The 26,563-nt window shown below is 37.1% G+C and overlaps 1 protein-coding gene across 25 annotated transcripts in view; it reads left to right on the top strand.

Moving 5' to 3' along the window:
- CCDC148 (coiled-coil domain containing 148) overlaps positions 1 to 26,563 on the top strand; it is a 279,411-nt gene that overhangs the window by 84,218 nt on the left and 168,630 nt on the right. For 15 of the 25 annotated variants that reach the window (XR_012421116.1, XR_010579884.2, XM_065525534.2 and 12 more), the window contains 3 exons: positions 10,320 to 10,382; positions 18,331 to 18,452; positions 25,535 to 25,638. Coding sequence is in view for 17 of the 25 variants with exons in the window: in XM_065525534.2 (XP_065381606.1) it covers positions 10,320 to 10,382; positions 18,331 to 18,452; positions 25,535 to 25,638 (289 nt within the window). In the remaining 8 variants the exon portion in view is untranslated. The remainder of the gene's footprint in view (positions 1 to 10,319; positions 10,383 to 18,330; positions 18,453 to 25,534; positions 25,639 to 26,563) is intronic. The other 10 variants (XM_065525533.2, XM_074009179.1, XM_005573236.5 and 7 more) reach the window with 3 other exon arrangements.

Here is a 26,563-nt window from a genome sequence, read left to right as displayed (position 1 = left end):
TAACCCCCTGATAGGCCATCCTCAGGCCAGTATCCCTGATGAATATTGATACAAAAATCCTCAATAAAATACTGGCAAACTGAATGCAGCAGCACATCAAAAAGCTTATCCACCACGATCAAGTTGGCTTCAGCCCCAGGATGAAAGACTGGTTCAACGAATTAATAAACGTAATTCATCACATAAACAGAACTAAAGACAAAACCGGATGATTATCTCAACAGACACAGAAAAGGCCTTCGATAAAATTCAACATCCATCCATGTTAAAAACTCTTAACAAACTATGTATTGATGAAACATACCTTAAAATAGTAAGAGCCATTTATGACAAACCCATAGCTAATATCATACTGAATGGGCAAAAGCTGGAAGAATTCCTCTGGAAAACTGGCACAAGACAAGGATGCCCTCTCCCACCATTCCTGTTCAACATAGTATTGGAAGTTCTGACCAGGGCAATCAGGCATGAGAAATATATAAAGAAATAAAGAGTATTCAAATAGGAAGAAAGGAAGTAAAACTGTCTGTGTGTGCAGATGACATGATCCTATATCTAGAAAACCCCACTGTCTCAGCCCAAAAGCTTCTTAAGTTGATAAGCAACTTCAGCAAAGTCTCAGAATATAAAATCATTTGCAAAAATCACAAGCATTCCTATATACCAACAATAGACAAGCAGAGAGCCAAATCATGAATAAACTCCCATTCACAATTGCTACAAAGAGAATAAAATACCAGGAATACAGCTAACCATGGAATTGAAGGACCTCTTCAAGGAGAACTACAAACCACTGCTCAAGGAAATAAGAGAGGACACAAACAAATGGAAAAACATTCCATGCTCATGGGTAGGAGGAATCAATATCGTGAAAATGGCCATACTGCCCGAAGTAATTTATAGATTCAACGCTATTCCCATTAAACTACCATTGAATTCTTCACAGAATTAGAAAAAAAAAAAACTACTTTAAACTTCATATGGAACAAAAGAAGAGCCCGTATAGCCAAAACAATACTATTTCTACATATTGGTATTGTTTTTAACATCATTTCGCCTGGCCGAATCCCCACTGTGGAAAACTCACTGTCATGGGGTGGTTGACTAGTCTAAATATTTATAATCAGTTTAGAGTTTACAAGCTATCCCTATGTAGTACAACCTTAAGCCTAAATAAAATTGACTTTTTCCTTCCTCAGTGTATTAAAAAAAGATTTTCTCAGAAAAGAGAAGAATAAGAATATTAACAGTGTTAAAAACCTGCCTCCTTATATAAATGATGTCTCTCATTTTTTCACATCTCTAAAGAAGTCCTGATTTTCCCTGTAGAGACTGGTCATAAATAGACAAGTAAATGGCTTCATTTATTTATCTATTTTACAAAAGTTTAGATTCTCCGTCAACTCTGTAATAATTAACTTTTTGCTAAAATGTTTTTCAACCTTCTGGCTATTGTGACACTGTCATTCTATTATATATCAAAGTGTTCTTCCTATGCTATAAGAAATTTCTTACAAAAATATTTTCCATAATTGAGTAGATCTGAAAGCTTTAACATTTTGATAACATTCATAAGCAGTTTCTAAACTGTCATATAATGTGAATATGGAATAATTTCTAAAACTAACTGTTCTTAAGTTATTTAACATAAAAAATTCTGTTCAAGTAGCAGTTACTCAGCCAAAAGCATTTTAACTGCAGGCTGAAGTAGCCACTTTGAATTTCTCACTAGTAAGCATAAAATTGAAATTGTCTGGATGATGTATACTTGTTTGGGAATCAGGAAATATTCGTTTTAATACAGTTTCATAAATCCCTTATCTGAAATATGTGGAGCTAGATATTTTTTAGGTTTTTCAGATTTTTAGAAATGGGATAAAGAACATATGCCCATTATTTTTTGAAACCCCATTGGGGCACCGGCATCATCCCATAATTAAACAGATTAATATTTTTACATAAATGTATGAAGGTTCACATTAATAGTGTAAACTTCAGTTTGGGTCAGGTTTGCCACCAAATGATTGCAGCTCAGGTTGGGTTTGGCCACCATATTAATTATGAAATAAACCTTCATTTTCAGAGATTTTTGTATTATAATGTGAGATTTTGAAACTGAAAGTTCTGCTACTGACTTAGGTGTATAATTTTGGTCATTTTTGTGAGCCTCAATCATCTCAAGTGCTAAAATGAGACCTGAACTAAGTAAATTACTTGTGAACTTTGCAGATTCTAAATCTGAATGTCTAATCATTTCTCTCATGTAAGAAACATTACAATGAAATCAGTTTTATAATACCTCAGCTTAGTAACTCTTTAGTTCACAGGCCCTCAACATTTTTGGAAGGCAAGTATAAATTATACGTGATTTATATATAAAGATTAGAGTATGCAGGTCAGGAAGTATTTCCACTTGGTCTTCTAAATAGTTGGAACCAAATGAGGTTTCCAGTTCATGAAGACAGATTTGGCTACAACTTTGATTTCCAGAATATATTCTAATGTCAGATTTCTTATGGCCATAATTAAAATTTGAAGTATATAGAGATGGTGAGAAACATTTTATGGCTTGCATGGTTTTCTTCTGAAAACCAGGAGGAACAAGTTAGGGAGGGTTAGACCAAGGTAGCCAAAAGGGAATCTGCAAAACCCTATTTTGTTTCAGAACCTCAATGTTTGAGTCTCAATGCCAAGAAAAATGAGGCCTAAATCTAAAGGGGCTGGCTGTCCAATGAAAGAAAACTATACAACTGAACAATAAGAGGACAGGGGAGGTCTCCTATGAGATAAAGATGGCAAACTTGGACAGCTAAGCTATGGGTGGCAGAATTAAATGAAAACTAGGGAGGGGATGCAATAGGCCTGAGCTGACAAACCAGCATAGATTTATTTCTGGAGGCTTGCTTTGTCTGGTATATTTGAAAAGGAAATAGGTATATTTGATTATCTTTGGGTGTGGAATGCTCTTCAGTTTTTCATATTTTCTGCCACTCCTATGGTCTTGCTCCTTGTCATTTCTCTCCTTTAACTTACTGATGGCTGCTGAATGCATTTACATTTGCCACTCCTGTCTGTAGATTATACTCTTAAAGCAGATTAAAATAAATGGGAGGGCTATGGTATTGACAGGGAGGCTATAGTAAGCACTTAGGAATTCTTGGGGAGTTTCCAAAAGTCATGGACCTTAACTATCTTCTCCTCCATTTAAGAAGGTTTAGGTTACTGAAAGGGCCACTAGACATGGGTAGTTCAACGTAGTGGATATGGAACACAAACTTTTGAAAAGTGAGTGCTGTTATTTAAAGAGCCACCTGAAGAGTGTGGAGTGGAAGATGTTTAGCAGGCATCTATACCTGTGAAAGGGAGAAGAAGGAAGTGGGATTGGACAGATGAAGACAACAACTTCAATGCAGGTCCAACAAACTCTAGGCCAGCGTGGCAGAAAGCTCTGGAGCAAATATTACATATCAGAGTGTCCTACATTGGGCCCAAATAGCCTTACACCCCTGCCTTGTTCAGTCACTTGGTATGGGCTGCCCCAGAAAGCATATGCCTTTGGCCAAGGCTTTTCTCTGCAGCTGAGTCCTACCCTGAAGTGGGTGATGCTGGAGGCTATCTGCAGACTGCATTCCCACAGCAAGGCAGTGAGTCCTTTGATCTGGCTGGTGCATCTCTATATCTTTCTCTTTTTTTTTTTTTTTGTCTTTTATATGTTTATTGGCTATTTGGGTGTCTTTTTTCATGAATTACTTGTTCAAATCTTTTTTTTTTAATATACTTTGAGTTCTAGAGTACATGTGCACGATATGCAGGTTTGTTACATATGTATACATGTGCCATGTTGGTGTGCTGCACCCATCAACTCATCAGCACCCATCAACTCGTCATTTATATCAGGTATAACTCCCAGTGCCATCCCTCCCCCCTCCCCCTCCCCATAATAGACCCTGGTGTGTGATGTTCCCCTTCCTATGTCCAAATGATCTCATTGTTTAATTCCCACCTATGAGTGAGAACATGCCGTGTTTGGTTTTCTGTTCTTGCAATAGTTTGCTGAGAATGATGGTTTCCAGCTGCATCCATGTCCCTACAAAGGACACGAACTCATCCTCTTTTATGTCTGCATAGTATTCCATGGTGTATATGAGCCACATTTTCTTAATCCAGTCTGTCACTGATGGACATTTGGGTTGGTTCCAAGTCTTTGCTATTGTGAATAATGCCGCAGTAAACATACATGTGCATGTGTCTTTATAGCAGCATGACTTATAATCCTTTGGGTATATACCCAGTAATGGGATGGCTGGGTCATATGGTACTTCTAGTTCTAGATCCTTGAGGAATCGCCATACTGTTTTCCATAATGGTTGAACTAGTTTACAATCCCACCAACAGTGTAAAAGTGTTCCTATTTCTCCACATCCTCTCCAGCACCTGTTGTTTCCTGAATTTTAATGATCGTCATTCTAACTGGTGTGAGATGGTATCTCATTGTGGTTTTGATTTGCATTTCTCTGATAGCCAGTGATGACAAGCATTTTTTCATGTGTCTGTTGGCTGTATGAATGTTTTCTTTTGAGAACTGTCTGTTCATATCCTTTGCCCACTTTTTGATGGGGTTGTTTGTTTTTTTCTTGTAAATTTGCTTGAGTTCTTTGTAGGTTCTGGATATTAGCCCTTTGTCAGATGAGTAGATTGCAAAAATTTTCTCCCATTCTGTAGGTTGCCTGTTCACTCTGATGGTAGTTTCTTTTGCTGAACAGAAGCTCTTTAGTTTAATTAGATCCCATTTGTCAGTTTTGGCTTTTGTTGCCATTGCTTTTGGTGTTTTAGACATGAAGTCCTTGCCCATGCCTATGTCCTGAATGGTACTACCTAGGTTTTCTTCTAGGGTTTTTATGGTGTTAGGTCTAACATTTAAGTCTCTAATCCATCCTGAATTAATTTTCATATAAGGAGTAAGGAAAGGATCCAGTTTCAGCTTTCTACTTATGGCTAGCCAATTTTCCCAGCACCATTTATTAAATAGGGAATCCTTTCCCCATTTCTTGTTTTTCTCAGGTTTGTCAAAGATCAGATGGCTGTAGATGTGTGGTATTATTTCTGAGGGCTCTGTTCTGTTCCATTGGTCTATATCTCTGTTTTGGTACCAGTACCATGCTGTTTTGGTTACTGTAGACTTGTAGTATAGTTTGAGGTCAGGTAGCGTGATGCCTCCAGCTTTGTTCTTTTGACTTAGGATTGTCTTGGCAATGCAGGCTCTTTTTTGGTTCCATATGAACTTTAAAGCAGTTTTTTCCAATTCTGTGAAGAAAGTCATTGGTAGCTTGATGGGGATGGCATTGAATCTATAAATTACCTTGGGCAGTATGGCCATTTTCACTATATTGATTCTTCCTGTCCATGAGCATGGTATGTTCTTCTATTTGTTTGTGTCCTCTTTTATTTCACTGAGCAGTGCTTTGTAGTTCTCCTTGAAGAGGTCCTTTACATCCCTTGAAAATTGGATTCCTAGGTATTTTATTCTCTTTGAAGCTATTGTAAATGGAAGTTCATTCATGATTTGGCTCTCTGACTGTTACTGGTGTTTAAGAATGCTTGTGATTTTTGCACATTGATTTTGTATCCTGAGACTTTGGTGAAGTTGCTTATCAGCTTAAGGAGATTTTGGGCTGAGATGATGGGGTTTGCTAAATATATAATCATGTCATCTGCAAACAGGGAAAATTTGACTTCTTCTTTTCCTAACTGAATACCCTTGATTTCTTTCTCTTGCCTGATTGCCCTAGCCAGAACTTCCAACACTATTGAATAGGAGTGGTGAGAGAGGGCATCCCTGTCTTGTGCCAGTTTTTAAAGGGAATGCTTCCAGTTTTTGCCCATTCAGTATGATATTGGCTGTGGGTTTGTCATAAATAGCTCCTATTATTTTGAGATACATTCCATCAATACCAAATTTATTGAGAGTTTTTAGCATGAAAGGCTATTGAATTTTGTCAAAGACCTTTTCTGCATCTATTGAGATAATCGTGTGGTTTTTGTCTTTGGTTCTGTTTATATGCTGGATTATGTTTATTGATTTGCATATGTTGAACCAGCCTTGCATCCCAGGGATGAAGCCCACTTGATCATGGTGGATAAGCTTTTTGATGTGCTGCTGGATTCGGTTTGCCAGTATTTTATTGAGGATTTTTGCATCGATGTTCATCAGGGATATTGGTCTAAAATTCTCTTTTTTGGTTGTGTCTCTGCCAAGCTTTGGTATCGGGATGATGTTGGCCTCATAAAATGAGTTAGGGGGGATTCCCTCTTTTTCTATTGATTGGAATAGTTTCAGAAGGAATAGTACCAGCTCCTTCTTGTACCTCTGGTAGAATCTGGCTGTGAATCCGTCTGGTCCTGGACTTTTTTTGGTTGGTAAGCTATTAATTATTGCCTCAATTTCAGAGCCTGCAATTGGCCTGTTCAGGGATTCAACTTCTTCCTGGTTTAGTCTTGGGAAAGTGTATGTGTCCAGGAAATTATCCATTTCCTCTAGGTCTTCTAGTTTATCTGCGTAGAGGTGTTTATAGTATTCTCTGATGGTAGTTTGTATTTCTGTGGGGTCAGTGGTGATATCCCCTTTATCAATTTTTATTGCATCTATTTGATTCTTCTCTCTTTTCTTCTTTATTAGTCTTGGTAGCAGTCTATCAATTTTGTTGATCTTTTCAAAAAACCAACTCCTGGATTCATTGAGTATTTGGAGGGTTTTTTGTGTGTCTCTATCTCCTTCAGTTCTGCTCCGATCTTAGTTATTTCTTGCCTTCTGCTAGCTTTTGAATGTGTTTCCTCTTGTTTCTCTAGTTGTTTTAATTGTGATGTTAGGGCATCGATTTTAGATCTTTCCTGCCTTCTCTTTTGGGTATTTAGTGCTATAAATTTCCCTCTACACACTACTTTAAATGTGTCCCAGAGATTCTGGTATGTCGTATCTTTGTTCTCATGGGTTTCAAAGAACATCTTTATTTCTGCCTTCATTTTGTTATATACCCAGTAGTCATTCAGGAGGAAGTTGTTCAGTTTCCATGTAGTCTAGCAGTTTTGATTGAGTTTCTTAGTCCTGAGTTCTAGTTTGATTGCACTGTGGTCTGAGAGACAGTTTGTTATAATTTCTGTTCTGTTACATTTGCTGAGGAGTGCTTTACTTCCAACTATGTGGTCAATTTTGGAATAAGTGCGATGTGGTGCTAAGAAGGATGTATATTCTGTTGATTTGGGGTGGAGAGTTCTGTAGATGTCTATTAGGTCCGCTCGGTGCAGAGTTGAATTCACTTCCTGGATATCCTTGTTAACTTTCTGTCTCGTTGATCTGCCTAATGTTGACAGTGGGGTTTTGAAGTCTCCCATTATTATTGTATGGGAGTCTAAGTCTCTTTGTAAGTCTCTAAGGACTTGCTTTATGAATCTGGGTGCTCCTGTATTGGGTGCATATATATTTAGTATAGTTAGCTCTTCTTGTTGAATTGATCCCTTTACCATTATGAAATGGCCTTCTTTGTCTCTTTTGATCTTTGTTGGTTTAAAGTCTGTTTTATGAGAGACTAGGATTGCAACCCCTGCTTTTTTTTTGTTCTCCGTTTGCTTGGTAGATCTTCCTCCATCCCTTTATTTTGAGCCTATGTATGTCTCTGCATGTGAGATGGGTATCCTGATTACAGCAAACTGATGGATCTTGACTCTTTATCCAATTTGCCAGTCTGTGTCTTTTAATTAGACCATTTAGTCCACTTACATTTAAGGTTAATGTTGTTATGTGTGAACTTGATCCTGTCATTGTGTTATTAGGTGGTTATTTTGCTCGTTAGTTGATGCAGTTTCTTCCTAGCATCAATGGTCTTTATGTTTTGGCATGTTTTTGCAATGGCTGGTACCGGTTGTTCCTTTCCATGTTTAGTGCTTCCTTCAGGAGCTCTTGTAGGGCAGGCCTGGTAGTGACAAAATCTCTAAGAATTTGCTTGTCTGTAAAGGATTTTATTTCTCCTTCACTTATGAAAGTTAGTTTGGCTGGATATGAAATTCTGGGTTGAAAATTCTTTTCTTTAAGAATGTTGAATATTGGCTCCCACTCTCTTCTGGCTTGTAGAGTTTCTGCCAAGAGATCTGCTGTTAGTCTGGTGGGCTTCCCTTTGTGGGTAACCCCACCTTTCTCTCTGGCTGCCCTTGACATTTTTTCCTTCATTTCAACTTTGGTGAATCTGACAATTATGTGTCTTGGAGTTGCTCTTCTCGAGGAGTATCTTTCTGTTGTCGTCTGTATTTCCTGAATTTGAATGTTGGCCTGCCTGACTAGGTTGGGGAAATTCTCCTGAATAATATCCTGCAGAATGTTTTCCAACTTGGTTCCATTTTCCCTGTCACTTTCAGGCACCCCAATCAGATGTAGATTTGGTCTTTTTACATAATCCCATATTTCTTGGAGGCTTTGTTCATTTCTTTTTCCTCTTTTTTCTCTAGACTTCTCTTCTCACTTCATTTCATTCATTTGATCTTCAATCATTGATACTCTTTCTTCCAGTTGATCGAGTCGGTTGTTGAAGCTTGTGCATTTGTCATGTATTTCTTGTGTCAGGGTTTTTATCCCTATCAGTTCGTTTATGGCCTTCTCTGCATTGATTATTCTAGTTATCCATTCTTCCATTCTTTTTTCAATATTAATTTCTTTGTGCTGGGTACATAGTTCCTCCTTTAGCTCTGAGAAGTTTGATCGACTGAAGCCTTCTTCTCTCAGCTCTTCAAAGTCATTCTCCATCCAGCTTTGATCCATTGCTGGCGATGAGCTGTGTTACTTTGAAAGGGGAGATGTGCTCTGATTTTTTGAATTTCCAGCTTTTCTACCCTGCTTTTTCCCCATCTTTGTGGTTTTATCTGCCTTTGATCTTTGAAGATGGTGACTTACTGATGGGGTTTTGGTGTGGGTGTCCTTTCTGTTAGTTTTCCTTCTAACAGTCAGGACCCTCAGCTGTAGGTCTGTTGGAGACTGCTTGAGGTCCACTCCAGACCCTGTTTGCCTGGTATCAGCAGTGGAGGCTGCAGAAGATAGAATATTGCTGAACAGCAAGAGTTGCTCTCTGATTCTTGCTCTGAAAGCTTCATCTCAGGGGTGTACCCTGCCGTGTGAGGTGTGAGGTGTCAGTCTGCACCTAGTGGGGGATATCTCCCAGTTAGGCTACTCAGGGGTCAGGGACCCACTTGAGCAGGAAGTCTGTCCGTTCTCAGATCTTAACCTCCATGCCGGGAGATCCACTACTGTCTTCAAAGCTGCCAGACAGGGTCATTTATATCTGCAGAGGTTTCTGCTGCTTTTTGTTTAGCTATGCCCTGTCCCCAGAGGTGGAGTCTACAGAGTCAGGCAGGTCTCCTTGAGCTGCGATGGGCTCCACCCAGTTTGAGCTTCCTGGCGGCTTTGTTTACCTACTTAAGCCTCAGCAATGGCCGGTGCCCATCCCCCGGCCTCGCTGCTGCCTTGCAGTTAGATCTCAGATTGCTGTGCTAGCAATGAGGGAGGCTCCGTGGGTGTGGGACCCTCTGGGCCAGGTGTGGGATATAATCTCCTGGAGTGCCGTTTGCTAAGACCCTTGGTAAAGCGCAGTATTAGGGTGGGAGTTACCCGATTTTCCAGGTGTTGTATGTCTCATTGTCCCTTGGCTGGGAAAAGGGATTCCCTTCCCCCTTGCACTTCCGAGGTGAGGCAATGCCTCGCCCTCCTTCAGCTCTTGCTGGTCGGGCTGCAGCAGCTGACCAGCACCGATTGTCCGGCACTCGCCATTGAGATGAACCCGGTACCTCAGTTGAAAATGCAGAAATCACCCATCTTCTGTGTCGCTTGCGCTGGGAACTGGAGGCTGGAGCTGTTCCTATTCGGCCATCTTGCTCCGTGTCCCTGCATCTCTATATCTATCAAAAGTGGATAATAGTTGTAATAGAAGTAGTGAATAATTTATTCTTCAATTTAGGTAATTTCTTTCCTCCCAGGAACACAAAATAAAAGACATAACAACTTTCTAATAACAAAATTTTTATCAGTCACTGGAACAATCCAGCAGGGGAGAATTAAGAGGGAAAAAATAGGAAAGAGTGGACCAAGAACAAGAAAGGCACAGAAAAACACTAATGGAGGGAGGCTTCTAGGGGCAAGAAAAGCACATTTTAATAAAATAAAAAGCATTATGGCACCCAGTCCTGGGTCTTACTTTTAAAAATACTTCAAGTAACACAGCTTTAAAAACATTTATAAAATAATATTATGAAATTTTAGTTCTCTCTTGTTTCCTTAACAGATATGGAAAAAATGAATCAAAGAGACCGACCATTCATGACAATTCAGAGAAATGATAGCTCAGGTATTTTTCCTACTTCCAACTCTGTTTTATTATTTGCACTGGATTATGTACTTTTGAAATGATATACAATTGGAATGTTGATTTTTCAAATATTTAAATAATGGAAAGCTTACTTTCTGGTTACGTTGAATGACTGGCCAGTTCCTTACAATGGGTTTGTTTTAATCCTCAACAGTGGTCAGGATACCCTTGCCGCCTTCTCCTCCTTCTCCTTCTCCTTCTCCTTCTCCTTCTTCTCCTTCTCCTTCTCCTTCTCCTTCTTCTCCTTCTTCTCCTTCTTCTCCTTCTCCTTCTCCTTCTTCTCCTTTTTCTCCTTCTTCTCCTTCTCCTCCTCCTCCTCCTCCTCCTTCTCCTTCTCCCCCTTCCCCTTCCCCTTCCTCTTCTTCTTCTTTTGTCTTCTTCTCCTTCTTCTTTCTTCTTCTCCTCCTTCTTCTTCTTTCTTCTCCTCCTTCTTCTTCTTTCTTCTCCTCCTTCTTCTTCTTTCTTCTCCTCCTTCTTCTTCTTTCTTCTCCTCCTTCTTCTTTCTTCTCCTCCTTCTTCTTCTTTCTTCTCCTCCTTCTTCTTTCTTCTCCTCCTTCTTCTTCTTTCTTCTCCTTCTTCTTCCTTCTTCTCCTTCTTCTTCTTTCTTCTCCTTCTTCTTCTCCTCCTTCTCCTTCTCCTCCTTCTCCTTCTCCTCCTCCTCCTCCTCCTCCTCTTCTTCTTCTTCTTCTTCCTCCTCCTCCTCCTCCTTTAAGTTCTGGGGAACATGTACAGAACGTGCAGGTTTGTTACATAGGTATACATATGCCATGGTGGTTTGCTGCGCCCAGCAACCCATCCTCTACATTAGGTATATCTCTTAATGCTATCCCTCCCCTAGCCCCCCAGTCCCCAACAGGCCCCAGTGTGTGATGTTCCCCTCCCTGTGTCCATGTGTTCTTGTTCTTATTGTTCAACTACCACTTATGAGTGAGAACATGTAGTGTTTGGTTTGCTGTTCTTGTGTTAGTTTGCTGAGAGTGATGGTTTCCAGCTTCATCCATATCCCTGCAAAGGACATGAACTCATCCTTTTTTATGGCTGCTTAGCATTCCATGGTGTATATGTGGCACATTTTCTTCAACCAGTCTATCATTGATGAGAATTTGGGTTGGTTCCAAGTATTTGCTATTGTGAACAGTGCCGCAATAAACATACATGTGCATGTGTCTTTATAGTAGAATGATTTATAATCCTCTAGGTATATACCGTATATATAGGTATGGGATTGCTGAATCAAATGGTATTTCTGGTTCTAGATCCTTGAGGAATCGCCACACTGTGTTCCACAATGTTTGAACTAATTACAGTCCCACTAACAGTGTAAACGTGTTCCTATTTCTCCACATCTTCTCCAGCATGTGTTGTTTCCTGACTTTTTAATGATCACTATTCTAACTGGCATGAGATGGTATCTCACTGTGGTTTTGATTTGTATTTCTCTAATGACCAGAGATGATGAGCTTTTTTTTTTTTTCATATGTTTGTTGGCTGCATAAATGTCTTCTTTTGAGAAATGTCTGTTCATGTCCTTCACCCACTTTTTGATGAGGTTGTTTTTTTCTTGTAAATTTGTTTAAGTTCTTCATTGATTCTGGATATTAGCCCTTTGTCAGATGGATAAATTGCAAAATTTTTCTCCCATTCTGTAGGTTGCCTGTGCACTCTGATGATAGTTTCTTTTGCTATGCAGAAGCTCTATATTTTGATTAGATCCCATTTGTCAATTTTGGCTTTTGTTGCCATTGCTTTTGGTGTTGTAGTCATGAAGTCTTTGCCCATGCCTATGTCCTGAATGGTATTGCCTAGGTTTTCTTCTAGGATTGTTATGGTTTTAGGTATTACATTTAAGTCTTTAATCCATCTTGAGTTAATTTTTGTATAAAGTGTAAGGAAGAGATCCAGTTTCAGTTTTCTGCATATGGCTAGCCAATTTTCCCAACACTATTTATTAAATAGGGAATCCTTTCCCCATTTGCTTGTTTTTTCAGATTTTTCAAAGATCAGATGGCTTTAGATGTGTGGCTTTATTTCTGAGGCCTCTGGTCTGTTCTGTTGGTCTACATATCTTTTTTGGTACCAGTACCATGCTGTTTTGGTTACTGTAGCCTTGTAGTATAGTTCAAAGTCAGGTAGCATGATGCCTGCAGCTTTGTTGTTCTTGCCCAGCATTGTCTTGGCTGTGCGGGCTCTTTTTTGGTTCCATAATAGTTTAAAGTATTTTTTTCTGATTCTGTGAAGAAAGTAAATGGTAGCTTGATAGGGATAACATTAAATCTATAAATTACTTTGGGCAGCATGGCCATTTTCACAATATTTATTCTTCCTATCCATGAGCATGGACTATTTTTCCATTTGTTTGTGTCCTCTCTTATTTCCTTGAGTAGTGGTTTGTAGTTCTCTGTGAAGAGGCCCTTCACATCACTTGTAAGTTGTATTCCTAGGTGTTTTACTCTCTTTGTAGCAATTGTGAATGGGAGTTCACTCATGATTTTGTGCTCTATTATTGGTGTATAGGAATGCCTGTGACTTTTGCACATTGATTTTGTATCCTGAGACTTTGCTGAAGTTGCTTATCAGCTTAAGGAGATTTTGGACTGAGATGATGGTGTTTTCTAAATATACAATCATGTCATCTGCAAACAGAGACAATTTAACTTCCTCTCTTCCTATTTGAATACCCTTTATTTCTTTCTCTTGCCTGACTGCCCTGGCCAGAACTTCCAATACTATGTTGAAGTGGAGTGGTGAGAGAGGGCATCCTTGTCTTGTGCCGGCTTTAAAAGGGAATGCTTCCAGTTTTTGCCCATTCAGTATGATATTGGTTGTGGGTTTATCATAAATAGCTCTAATTATTTTGAGATCTGTTCCAGCAATACCTAGTTTATGGAGAGCTTTAGCATGAAGGGCTGTTGAATTTTATCAAAAGCCTTTTCTGCATCTATTGCGATAATCACGTGGTTTTTGTCATTGGTTCTGTTTATGTGATGAATTATGTTTATTGATTTGCATTTTGTTGAACCAGCCTTGCATCCCTGGAATGAAGCTAACTTGATCGTGGTGGATAAGCTTTTTGACGTGCTGCTGGATTCGGTTGCCAGTATTTTATCGAGGATTTTTGCATTGATTTTCATCAGGGATATTGGCCTGAAATTTTATTTTTTTGTTGAGTCTCTGCCAGGTTTCGCTATCAGGATGATGATGGCCTTATAAAATGAGTTAGGGAGGATTCCCTCTTTTTTATCATTTGGAATAGTTTCAGAAGGAATGGTACCAGTTCCTCTTTGTACCTTTGTAGAATTCAGCCGTGAATCCATCTGGTCTTGGACTTTTTTTGGTTTGCAAGCTATTAATTACTGCCTCAATTTCAGAACTTTTCAACTTCCTCCTGGTTTCGACTTGGAAGGGTGTATGTGTCCAGGAATTTATACATTTCTTCTAGATTTTCTAGTTCATTTGCATAGAGGTATTTATAGTATTCTCTGATGGTAGTTTGTATTTCTGTGGGATCATTGGTGATATACCCTTTATCAATTTTTATTGTGTCTATTTGATTCTCCTCTTTTTTCTTCTTTATTAGTCTGGCTAGCGGTCTATTTTGTTAGTTTTTTCAAAAAACCAGCTCCTGCATTCATGGATTTTTTTGAAGGGTTTTTCTTGTCTCTAGCTCCTTCATTTCTGCTCTGATCTTAGTTATTTCTTGTCTTCTGCTAGCTTTTGAATGTGTTTGCTCTTGCTTCTCTAGTTCTTTTAATTGTGATATTAGGGTGTCAATTTTAGATCTTCTCCATGCTTTCTCTTGTGGGCATTTAGTGAGATAAATTTCCCTCTAAACACTGCTTTAAATGTGTCCCAGAGATTCTGGTACATTGTGTCTTTGTTCTCATTGGTTTCAAAGAACTTATTTATTTCTGCCTTAATTTTGTTACTTACCCAGTAGTCATTCAGGAGCAGGTTGTTCAGTTTCCATGTAGTTGTGTAGTTTTGAGTGAGTATCTTAATCCTGAGTTCTAATTTGATTGCACTGTGATCTAAGAGACTGTTATGATATCCATTCTTTTACATTTGCTGAGGAGTGTTTTACTTCCAACTCTGTGGTCAATTTTAAAGTAAGTGTGATGTGGTGCTGAGAAGAATGTATATTCTGTTGATTTGGGGTGGAGAGTTCCGTAGCTGTCTATTAGGTCTGCTTGGTCCAGAGCTGAGTTCAAGTCCTGAATATCCTTAATTTTCTGTCTTGTTGATCTGTCTAATATTGACTGTGGGGTGTTAAAGTCTCCCATTATTATTGCGTGGGAGTCTGTCTCTTTGTAGGTCTCTAAGAACTTGCTTTATGAATCTGTATTGGGTGCATATATATGTAGGATAGTTAGCTCTTCTTGTTGCTTTGATCTCTTTAGCATTATGTAATGCCCTTCTTTGTCTCTTTTGATCTTTGTTGGTTTAAAATCTGTTATGTCAGAGACTAGGATTGCAACCCCTGCTTTTTTTTTTTCTTTTGCTTTCCATTTGCTTGGTAAATATTCCTCCATCCCTTTATTTTGGGCCTGTGTGTATCTTTGCATATGAGATGGATCTCCTGAATAGAGCACACTGTTGGGTCTTGACTCTTTATTCAGTTTGTCAGTCTGTGTTTTTAACTGGGGGCATTTAGCCCATTTACATTTAAGGTTAGTATTGTTATGTGTGAATTTGATCCTGTCATCATGATGCTAACTGGTTATTTGGTCTGTTAGTTGATGCAGTTTCTTCATAGTGCCGATGGTCTTTACAATTTGGTATGTTTTTGCAGTGGCTGGTACCAGTTGTTCCTTTCTGTATTTAGTGCTTCCTTCAGGAGCTCTTGTAAGGCAGTCCTGGTGGTGACAAAATCTCTCAGCATTTGCTCGTCTGTAAAGGATTTTATTTCTCCTTCATTTATGAAGCTTAGTTTGGCCGGATATGAAATTCTGGGTTGAAAATCTTTTCTTTAAGAATGTTGAATATTGGCCCCCACTGTCTTCTGGCTTGTAGGGTTTCTGCAGAGAGATCAACTGTTAGTCTGATGGGCTTCCCTTTGTGGGTAACTGAACCTTTCTCTCTGGCTGCCCTTAACATTTTTTCCTTCATTTCAACCTTGGTGAATCTGACGATTATGTGTCTTGGGGTTGCTCTTCTGGAGGAGTATCTTTGTGTTGTTGTCTGTATTTCCTGAATTTGAGTGTTGGCCTGTCTTACTTGGTTGGGGAAGTTCTCCTGGATAACATCCTGAAGAGTGTTTTCCAACTTGGTTCCATTCTCTCTGTCACTTTCAGGTACACCAATCAAACATAGGTTTGGTCTTTTCACATAGTCCCATATTTCTTGGTGGCTTTGTTTGTTCCTTTTCATTCTCTTTTCTCTAATCTTATCTTCACATTTTATTTCATTAAGTTGATATTCAACCTCTGATATCCTTCTTTCTGCTTGATCCATTTAGCTGTTGATACTTGTGTATGCTTCATGAAGTTCTTGTGCTGTGTTTTTCAGCTCCATCAGATCATTTATGTTCTTCTCTAAACTGGTTATTCTAGTTAGCAGTTTGACTAATTTTTTTCAAGGTTCTTAGCTTCGTTGAATGAGGTTAGAACATGCTCCTTTAGCTTGGGGGAGTTTGTTATTACCCATCTTCTGAAACCTACTTCTGTCAATTTGTCAAATTCATTTTCCATCCAGTTTTGTTCCCTTGCTGGTGAGGTGTTGTGATCCTTTGGAGGGGAAGAGGCATTCTGGTTTTTGGAATTTTCAGCCTTTTGGCACTGGCTTCTCCCCACCTTTGTGGATTTATCTATTTTTGGTCTTTGATGTTGGTGACCTTTGGCTGGGGTTTCTTTTTTGTTGATGTTGATGCTATTCCTTTCTGTTCATTAGTTTTCCTTCTAACAGTCAGACCCCTCTGCTGCAGGTCTGCTGGAGTTTGCTGGAGGTCCACTCCACACCCTGTTTACCTGGGTATCACCAGTGGAGGCTGCAGAACAGCAAAGGTTGCTGCCTGTTCCTTCCTCTGGAAGCTTTGTCCCAGAGGGGCACCCGCCAGATGCCAGCTGGAGCTCTCCTGTATGAGGTGTCTGTCTGCCCCTTCTGGGAGGTGTGTCCCAGTCAGAAGACATGGGGGTCAGGGACCCAGTTGAGGAGGCAGTCTCACCCCTAGCAGAGCTCGAACACTGTGCTTGGAGATCCGCTGCAAGGAGCTGACAGGCAGGGAAGTCTAAGTTTGGTGAAGCTGCACTCACAGCCGCTCGCCCCTTCCTCCAGGTGCTCTGTCTCAGGGTGATGGGAGTTTTATCTATAAGCCCCTGACTGAGGCTGCTGCCTATTTTTCAGAGATGCCCTGCCCAGAGAGGAGGAATCTAGAGAGGTAGTCTGTCTACAGCAGCTTTGCTGAGCTGCAGAGGGCTCTGCCCAGTTGGAACTTCCCTGTGGCTTTGTTTACACTGTGAGAGGGAAATCACCTACTCAAGCCTCAGTAATGGTAGACACCCCTACCCCCACCAAGCTCAATCATTCCTGGTCAACTTCAGACTGCTATGCTGGCAGCGGGAATTTCAAGCCAATGGTTCTTAGCTTGCTGGGCTCCATGTGGGTGGGATCCACAGAGCTAGACCACTTGGCTCCCTGGCTTCAGCCCCCTTTCCAGGGGAGTGAACGGTTCTGTCTCACTGGCATTCCAGGCACCACTAGGGTATGAAAAAACTCCTGCAGCTAGCTCGGTGTCTGCTGAAATGGCTGCCCGGTTTTGTGCTTGAAACCCAGGGCCCTGGTGGCATAGGCATTCAAGGGAATCTCCTGGTCTGTGGGTTGCAAAGACCATGGGAAAAGCATAGTATTTGGGCTGGGGTGCACCATTCCTCATGTCACAGTCCCTCATGATTTCCCTTGGCTAGGGGAGGAAGTTCCCCAACTCCTTGTGCTTCCTGGGTGAGGTGACACCCCACTGTGCTTCGGCTTGCTGTCCATGGGCTGCACCCACTGTCTAACCAGTCCCAGTGAGATGAGCCAGGTACCTTAGTTGGAAATGCAGAAATCACCCACCTTCTGCATTGATCTAGCTGGGCACTGCAGACTAGAGCTGTTCCTATTTGGCCATCTTGCCAGGTCTCCCTACCCTTGCTTTCTTTCACTGTGATTGGCCTGAAATCATTTGAGAGCTTTCTATAGTCATGTGATCCATGATTTACTTAATAAATCCTAATTACTTTATATGACACAGATGAATTATTCATATAATTGAGGTGGAAGTACATGTTTTGTTTGAGTTACTCAAGTTATTGTATATTTTATGCTACTTGAACTTAGAGTAACCCTTGCTTGTGTTTTGCTTTATCCAAATGGCTCATATCATACCGGACTAGGACATTGTATGTATTTGGGTGTAGATTACTCAAACATCTTACATGGTTTTAATATTTTTCAATGTATTAAACTTTTGGCTTTCAGTTTCAACCTTTTTTCAAATTTAATTAAAATTATTTTGATTTTTCTAAGTTAAAAATGCATCTATGATTGAAAAATCTATTTATATAATTTGATTTATAATGATGTGATACTTAATATTCACAGTTGATGTCTATCACATTTTAAATAAAAAGAATGGGTTAACAGTCATCATACGTTGTAGCTTGGCATTATAATTTTCTAAAATCTTCAATATACAGTACTAATTTAGCTGAAAGCATTCCCTCTGTACCCTTTCAGAAGTAATGTTGTGCAAGAAATAAAGGGGCTATATTATAATAATTTCTAGAAATAGAGGCCTCAAATATATTATCAATATTGTAATATATTATTTCTTGTGTTTGCTTAAAAATATTTAAAAATAAGATCTGAAGTTGACATGTTGCCCTAATTATATTTTGACTTCCAATAACATGATATTCTTTCTTTGTCATTTTTCTATTTTTATACCTAATAGATCATCTGGTATTGCATATGAAAAATGAGATGAGAAACACCAAGTACAAACCAGTAGACTATCAACAATTGCGTGTATTAACTGAAGCAAAGAAATTAGCTTCTGCCTCTGCAGAGCTAAAGGTTAGAAGTTATGTGTATATGTGTTTTTCTAGTTTTAGAAAATTCAATTGCTAGAAAGTATTTACAATGTAAATGTGAAAATAAATGACATTCCAAATAGTTGTTAGAAACTCCCAAATAGTAATAATAGTGAATAGCAGCTAACATTTATTGAATGCTCTCAGACACCATTATATAGTTTACATGCATTCATTACCCATTTAATGTTCAGAACAACTCTTTGAGGTCTGAATTCAACTTTATTTTTTGAAAGACAGTTATTTTATTAGCTTTCAACAACTTCCAACTTAATCTGAAGAATAAAAATTGTTAGTAATTACCAGCTGCTGACTATTATCTGATTAAGGCTCCTTCTCCAACACTATACAAATATGTCCTCAGGTGCTCTCTTTTCTAGAATTCCGTTTTTGGCTTAAAGATATGTTCCAAGCCAGGGTGAACCTAGGCTAGATTTGAAACGAGATTATGTGCAAGTGATTTTGCACAATATTTTAGGACCATGTATAGTTTAGGATTACTCACACAGTATGATTTTTTCTTGTGGAAATAATAGAGTTCATTGAAAACAGTATTTTCATTACTTGGCTGCAGTAAAAACAGGTTAGGTGAAGCAACTTGTTACATAATTTGCATGTTGTTTGTATTCATAATTTTCATGGTTTGTTCATTTTGCCTTTTATTGTTAATATCTTTTTTTATAGAAGGCAATTGTTATGATTTCAAAGCACATTTGATACTCTATTCTGGAGAGATTACCATATATTCATGGGCTATATCTCCTCAAACTAAGGCAACCACTTAAAAGCCAGGGCATTATTTATGGTTTATATAACTTTAAAATAAGTTAATGTTATGGGAACATTCAAAGAAATTTTGTGGTAAAGTCACTTATATTACTATTATCCTAACAAAACTTTTCATATTCCTGACTTCTGTTTATTGTACACGTATATATAAACATAAACATATTACACATTTTATTTTTCCCATGATAAGCATAGACATGAAATCATGTACACTTTTATCCCTAACAGTCTGTCACATAATCTTTTAAATATTTAATTGTTCAAGCCAGTACATATTTATTATGTGTCTACTATTTGCCTTGAAGATACAATGGTAAGCAAAATACAGCCCTTGCCTTTATGAAATTTACTGTTTGCTGGGGGAGGGAGAGGAGTCAGTGTTTATCAAATAAGCCTGGAAGTAAAATTATCCAAAGTATAAACTGCAATAAAAACCATGCTGTCTGGTGTATAATAGGATTTGATCTTTACTGAGTGGTTAGGGAAGGCTTTTCTGAGGAAGGGATATTGGAATTGGGATCTCAAGGCCAATAAAGTACAAAGTTACAATGAGATAGGAAGAATCAGTTCTGGTGTTCTATTGCACAGTAGGGTGAGGATGAATAACAGTAAGGTATTGTATGTTACAAAACAGAAGAGAGGCTGTTGAATATACTCCCCACAAAAAAAATGATAAATGCATGTGACGATGGCTGTGCTAAATACCCTGATTTAATGTATATTTTTATATAACATATATATGTATCAAAACATCAAATTGTGCCCATAAATATGCACAATTACAATATGTCAATTAAAAATATAATACAAAAGAATTAACTAGGCAAAAACAGGAGTGACAAGTACTCCGAAGAGAAAATGATGCATGCATTATCCCACCCCAATTTTTAGATATTTGAGATGTACCCAATTTTGTGATAATAGAAATTATGCTACTTCAAGCATAGAGACTTTTCATGTTTTAGAATCCTCTACTCTCATAGGAAAAATTCCCATGACTGGGACATCTGGATCAAAAATGTGAGTGTTTTTTAGTGTTTTTGAGACTTGTTACCAAATTTCTTTCCCAAGGTATTGTTTTAATGAAGATACCAAACAAATGTATTCTCTACACCCTTGTCAGTACTGGAATAGATAAATATTCATGTATGTATATATACACACTTATATTTCTAATACTATCCATCCATCCATCCATTCGAGATGTACCAAAAAAGATATTTTGACTGAATGTAGAATGGTTGAGTGTTAAAATCAGTATTTTGTCAAAGTGAATTTCTCTTTGGTGACAGACTCATTATGAAAGAATCAATATATTTCAGATTTTTAATTATTATTGTGGTCTTTATAGTTTGGTATCAAGTGCAGGAACAATAATTTCTCAGCACTGTCAGCTGCTAGATTGCCACTCTGGTCACTGTATTTACATATTTGTGCGGTTAAACAGATGCTCACTTTCAACTGGCATTTTAAATAAGATCAGTAACCTTTTTGTTCATAGCGGAATGTAATTCAGGAAGAAGCTTTTCTAGAAATAACTGTGTACCTGGGATTCATAGCTTGGCAAGTCTCAAAAAAATCCCATGTCTTTAACTAATGAAAACGGTTCACAGTCTGTAGCAATCATTTTGACAAGCTTTTGCTTCCATTTTCAGTCTCCGTAGATTCATGATGATAAGGAATTGTCCTTTTAAAGCATTTTGGAATGTCTGTTGTTTTGAATTTCAGTTAGTGAGAACAAAATGTGTCCTAGGTACTTCATCATTTTCTAACACTTGCTTTTTTTTCTTCATGCAGTTTTCATTTTTTATTATATCTGGATTAAGGAAAATGCATTGGGAATATTGTTGTACATTATTTTTTGGAGTCTTCCCTTCTAATTTAATTTAAAGGTGGCAAGTTGACATTTTGCTTTTAATTTATTCTTGTAAGTTGTGAACAATTGCCAAATAGGACTTTTTCTTAAAAGACTCATGGCTTAAGTGGAATTAAATAAATGGAAATTAAATACAACTCAAAGTTTTTTTTTAATGTCCTGAATGCTAAGATAAAAAACAATCCACACTAACTAGAATTATGATTATAATAGTATCTCTGTTATTCTTTCATATATTACTTGAATTAAAAATATGTAGGCTCAAAAAGAACATATTATTATTCTTAATGTTTCATAGCTAACACATTCTCTCTTAATATTTGTATTAGTTATTGGCCTACTTCCCTGTTTATTTTACCATTTACGTGCACTCTTTTTTTAGACATGTAATTTACAGTTTTAATAATCATTGTTAATTATTACAGCACTTTTCTCTGGCAATATTAAATATAAACATATTTAAATAAAATGATAAAATATTAACATTTAAAGCACAAAAAGAGATTATTGCTTCAAGTTACATCTAGAATGCATAGTTACCTGTCTGATTTATACTACTGATATTATTAACAAGCTAGATGTGATGGTCATCTATATAATCACTGTGTCATTGATCATGCACAATTTCTTGGATGCCAACCATATAAGACTGAAGTGGACAGTCAGTGATCTAGTCTTTCAAAGGCTGAGATTGAACCTGAAAACAAATAATAGAGTTGGGCTAAAAACTGAGACCAATTTTGCTACATTGTGTGTAACTGTTCATTCCCAGTGTATTAGCTGTTAAAAAGATCTTTACAATTATTTTTAAATTTGAATATCTTTGCTTAGATACTTCTTGTACAGCTCAAGCTTCATTAATTCTTTTAAAAAATGTTATAGAAAATTATAAACATATGAACAAGTGGATTGAATGGTATAGTGAATCTCCATGTCACATCATTCAGCTTCAACAATGATCAACTTTTGACCATTGTTTCCTCTATACTCCTACCCACAAACCACCCCCTGTGCCAGATTGTTTTGAAGCAAATCACAGACATCATAATATTTCACTCATAAATATTTCAACATGTATTGCTGAAATAATAAAGATTTTTAAAAATCCTGTAATACTATTACCATGTCTAAAAATGTTATTGTCTTAATAATTTCAAATATGTAGTGTTAAATTTTCCTGATTATCTCAAAAATTTTGTCTTAAAGTTTATTTAAATCAGCTTCTAGATATGATCTGTACATTATAACTTTTTTTTTAGATTTGCTCCTCTATCCTCTTGTATTTTGTAATTTATTTTTTGAAGAAATTGTATTGTTTGTCTTATAGTCTGAATTAGGCAGATTACATCCTGGTGGTGCCATTCAACATATTTTTCTGTTTCTTGTGTTTCCAGTAAATTGATAGTTATATTTAGGGACTTGATCAGATTCAAGTTCAATTAATTTTGGCAAGAACACTTATTGATGGAAGTTTTGTGCTCTAATCTTTTTCTATTACAAATGGTACTGCAGTGAATAGGTTTGTGCATATATCTTTTATACTTTCACCAATATAGTTTTCAGATGAATTTCTATAAATGAAGCTGCTAGGTCACCGGATAAATCCATGTGAAATCTTGTGATACATCTCCAAATTCCCTTCTGTGGGGGTTGTATCACTTTGTATTCCCACTAGCAATATTAGAGGGAACATGCTTTCTTTAGTTTCACAGAGTGTTTTGTTAAACAACTGAGTTTTTGCCAATCCGATAAATGAGAAATTGCATCTTACTGTAGTTGTTTTTTTCTTTTTATTTGTGTTAACAGTTCTTAATTGAGTTATAACTCACATGTAGTAAAATGTATATATCTCAAACGTACATCCCAGTGACATTTGACAAACATACACATACATGTAACCAGTTGTCTACTAGTTATTGACATCTGTCTCAAAAGATGGATCTTCTGATTCAAAGGACTTTTGTAATATTTCAAGATGCCTATTTAGGTTTTATTATCTTGGACCATCACAATAAGTCATATACAGGAAACCCCTGGTTTCTGAGTCTTTTGTGAATTCATTGTTTTGTCATTTTTCCAGAGTATTTTTGAATCATCAGCATTCTGCACAAATTATCATCCACCCTAAGTATTGACTTTATATGGCATATTGCCCAGTAAAATGAATTGGAATCACCTAGACATCTCTCTGTTGGTAAAGATAGAACTTTAAATCTTTTTGCTCTTTTTAAGACTTTATTTTATTTTATTTTTTCATTTTTGGCCCGAGGATAGAAGGGGAATCAATGAGTGAATTTATAAAAAAAATCAGTGTGTTGTGCAAAATATTGGAATTGTCTAGTGAAAAATATTAGCTTTATTTTGACTTTTATTGTCTACGTAATTGGACTTTCCCTGCGCCCAAAGGCGAGAGCATTGATTTTTTTTTACAAACTATGAAAATGTGTCCCCGTCTTTCACCAATGTATTTTAATTTTTTTGTACAATGTGTACCAAATATGCCAAAGAAATCTAATTTTAAAATTAGATTTTAAAATTAATTATATCTGTTGCAACAAACTTTAGATCCTGTGTATGGTAAATGGCTAGAATGAGTTTTAAGCATTCTTAAAGCGAACATTAAAATGTCAGATTTTAGAAATACTGTGTACTTGTATTTTTTGGTAGGTAAAATAGAGACTGCTGAATGTTTTTCTGCAGTGTCCTGTGCTTTTAAAAATGTACTTCCCTCCTAAATTTTATAATTGTAACACTCTTAAGACCTTCTTAGGAAAATATTTGACTTTGACTTTGTAGTTTTTAAAAGTAATCTTTGGGTTGTTTTCTTATATCCCTAATTTTGAATCAGTAACCAGAACAGCAGAAAGATAAACTCAAGGTTAAAGCAATCAGTGAATGACGGCTGGAAATAGCATGCATTATAAAGATTCCTTTTTAGAACTTGTCTTCTGAAGTCTTTACATCTCCAGTATTGATCTTTTAAAGCTTGTAGGGTACTAAGTGCTTTAACAGCAGAGAAATTATGAAAAATGTGTATTTCATCAAGTTTCTGATTTACAATTTTGTAGTTTAAAATTGTTAATATGGAATACTTGAGTTTGGAGTACACATGAGTATAAGTTAGAGTCTAACCAGGGAACAGACATCACTTGAGGATTTGGAGTAGAGGGATTTTTAATGTAGGAAGATGGTTATGCAGGTGATAGCATGAGAAGGCAGAGGACTGGGAGGCAATACAGAAGTTGACAAGAACAGGAAGTCACTGCCATCCGTAGGTCAGAGGGGCATACAGAAGAAGCAAGGCCATGCCACATTCCTGGGGTGAGGTTACCTAGAGATAGTTGGAACGTAGCGGAACTGTTCAGAGAAAAGTTGGGGCAATGGATATGAGCAAATGCTCCTGGAGACCTTGTGAGAGTAGAGAAGGCAAGATGATGTAATCCTTTGGCTTCTCCTTTCTTCCCTGCCTTCAGTCTCCCATGCCAGGGTCTTGCTTTGGCTGAAGCCAACTGATAGGGCTGCCTGAGAAACACAGGCTGCTCTGTGAGATGGAGCAGATCAGGCAAACAGCCAGAAATGAATCTAAGGCAAATAGATCCAGGGCTGATATAACCTTTCAGCTGAAACCCAAAAGCATTCATTATGTGCTACATTTTTAAAAAGTCATAAAATTGAGGAAAAATTAAGTTCAGTTGAAGATTTAGATTTCAATGTTACATGATTTTTCATATTTCTTTAAGTATCATCAAATAAATATTTGCTTAAATTAAAAAATTTTGTTTACAAAGATGTACATAGAGTTGAAAGATTAAAATTGTGTGTTCAAGGTCATATTTCTAGTAAATGTTGAAGCCAGGCCTCCTAAAAACTTATCCAATGAATCTTTCCCATCTTATGCTGAGGGATCAGATAGAAACCAATCTAAACATCAAGGTTCTTTGTTACTCTGATGTTTATGAGCTTTATGATCTTGACAACATCTTTTAACTTCTCATACATTCAATAAATATTGTCCTCCAAAAATGTGAATAAAGATGCCTATTATAGCTGACAGGGAAGATAAACCCAAAAGGGTAGAAATGAGACCTCTTGAAAAATTTTCTGGGGTGATATAAATTAAGGTATTATTTATTTCATGTATGGAAAATAGAATGACTTCACCTTTAATAAGTACTTTAAAAACAGTTCTTAAGGTTGTCAGTATTCCTAACTATTTTTCTTTCTCCTCCCTGCTTTAAGAAATCAAACTTATTTTAGGTAGATTTTGTGTTAGAAGATGCACTAATAAGATTTTAAAAAGAGCGACTATTTAACTTAGAAAATTCAGATTAAACATTTCTTTGTGAAAAACACATTCTGAAATCTTTGAAGTTGCTCCTCTTTTGTTCCTCCAAATCTAGATCAGAAAAGCAATGTTGACTTCAAAGATATCCAAAGAACAAACACTAATAAAACAACACAAGCAAGTGTGGTGGCAGGAATACCAGAGGCTGAATGAAGTCAGGTAAGAACTGGAGGAAATAGTTAAGAACATGTAGGAATTACTAGGAATCGCATTTATCTCGTCAGATGTTCTATAATGTTCCATGTTAATTAACCATTGCAATAAAAAAATTAAAGTTACAGTTTGAATGTGAGTTAAATTAAAATCCTTTCATTTCCTCAGCTTAATCTGAAATCCAATGAATATATTAATATGACTTTTGCCTCCTTTCGGAAAGAAGATAATCTTCTGTATGTGCCAATCACTTCCACACTCCCACTCTCATACTTGTATTTACTTGTATCATACTTAGCATATTGGATTATAATGTTTTGGTTACATGTTTTTTCTTCCCTATAAAGTGGTAGAGATCCTATCACAGGCAAACATCTTATATTCATTTTTATATAGTAGAATACATAGGAGAGATGTAAATGCTTTTAATACATGGATGTATTGAACAAGGAGTTCAAGTTGCAAATGGTTTCTGGGTGTGACTGCATCATTACTAACTTACTCAAGTTTGCTTTTTGACTTTTGTTATTATTTCCTGCAGTCACATAAAGATAAATTAAAATGAAATATTGCTTCTACAGTTGATCTTAATTGTAATCTTTGAAAAATTAGTTTTTTTCAAAAGTCAAGGCAAAAAAAGAAGGCAGATGTGTTTCTCCTTCATTTATAGCATATATACTTCTTTTAGTGATGATGTTTATAAAGTGTGCTTTTAAAATGTGAATTTTAAAACATTTATATCAAAAGAGGTAATTTCTGTGGTCTTATTCCAAGTAAAGTTTCTAAATACCATTAACTTTACTTTTGACTTAGGTATTTTTCATGTTGATTAGTTTCTTATTCTGGCAGGTGACTCCTCTGTGAAGTAGAAGGCTTATAATTGAAAGTGGTTTTACATTATTGTGTAACTTAAAACATAGAAAAACAGAGT

This window comes from Macaca fascicularis, chromosome 12 (assembly GCF_037993035.2).
Source record: "Macaca fascicularis isolate 582-1 chromosome 12, T2T-MFA8v1.1".
Lineage (NCBI taxonomy): Eukaryota > Metazoa > Chordata > Mammalia > Primates > Cercopithecidae > Macaca > Macaca fascicularis.
Note: the sequence above shows the minus strand (reverse complement) of the source record. Positions and strands in the feature narration are given on the sequence as shown.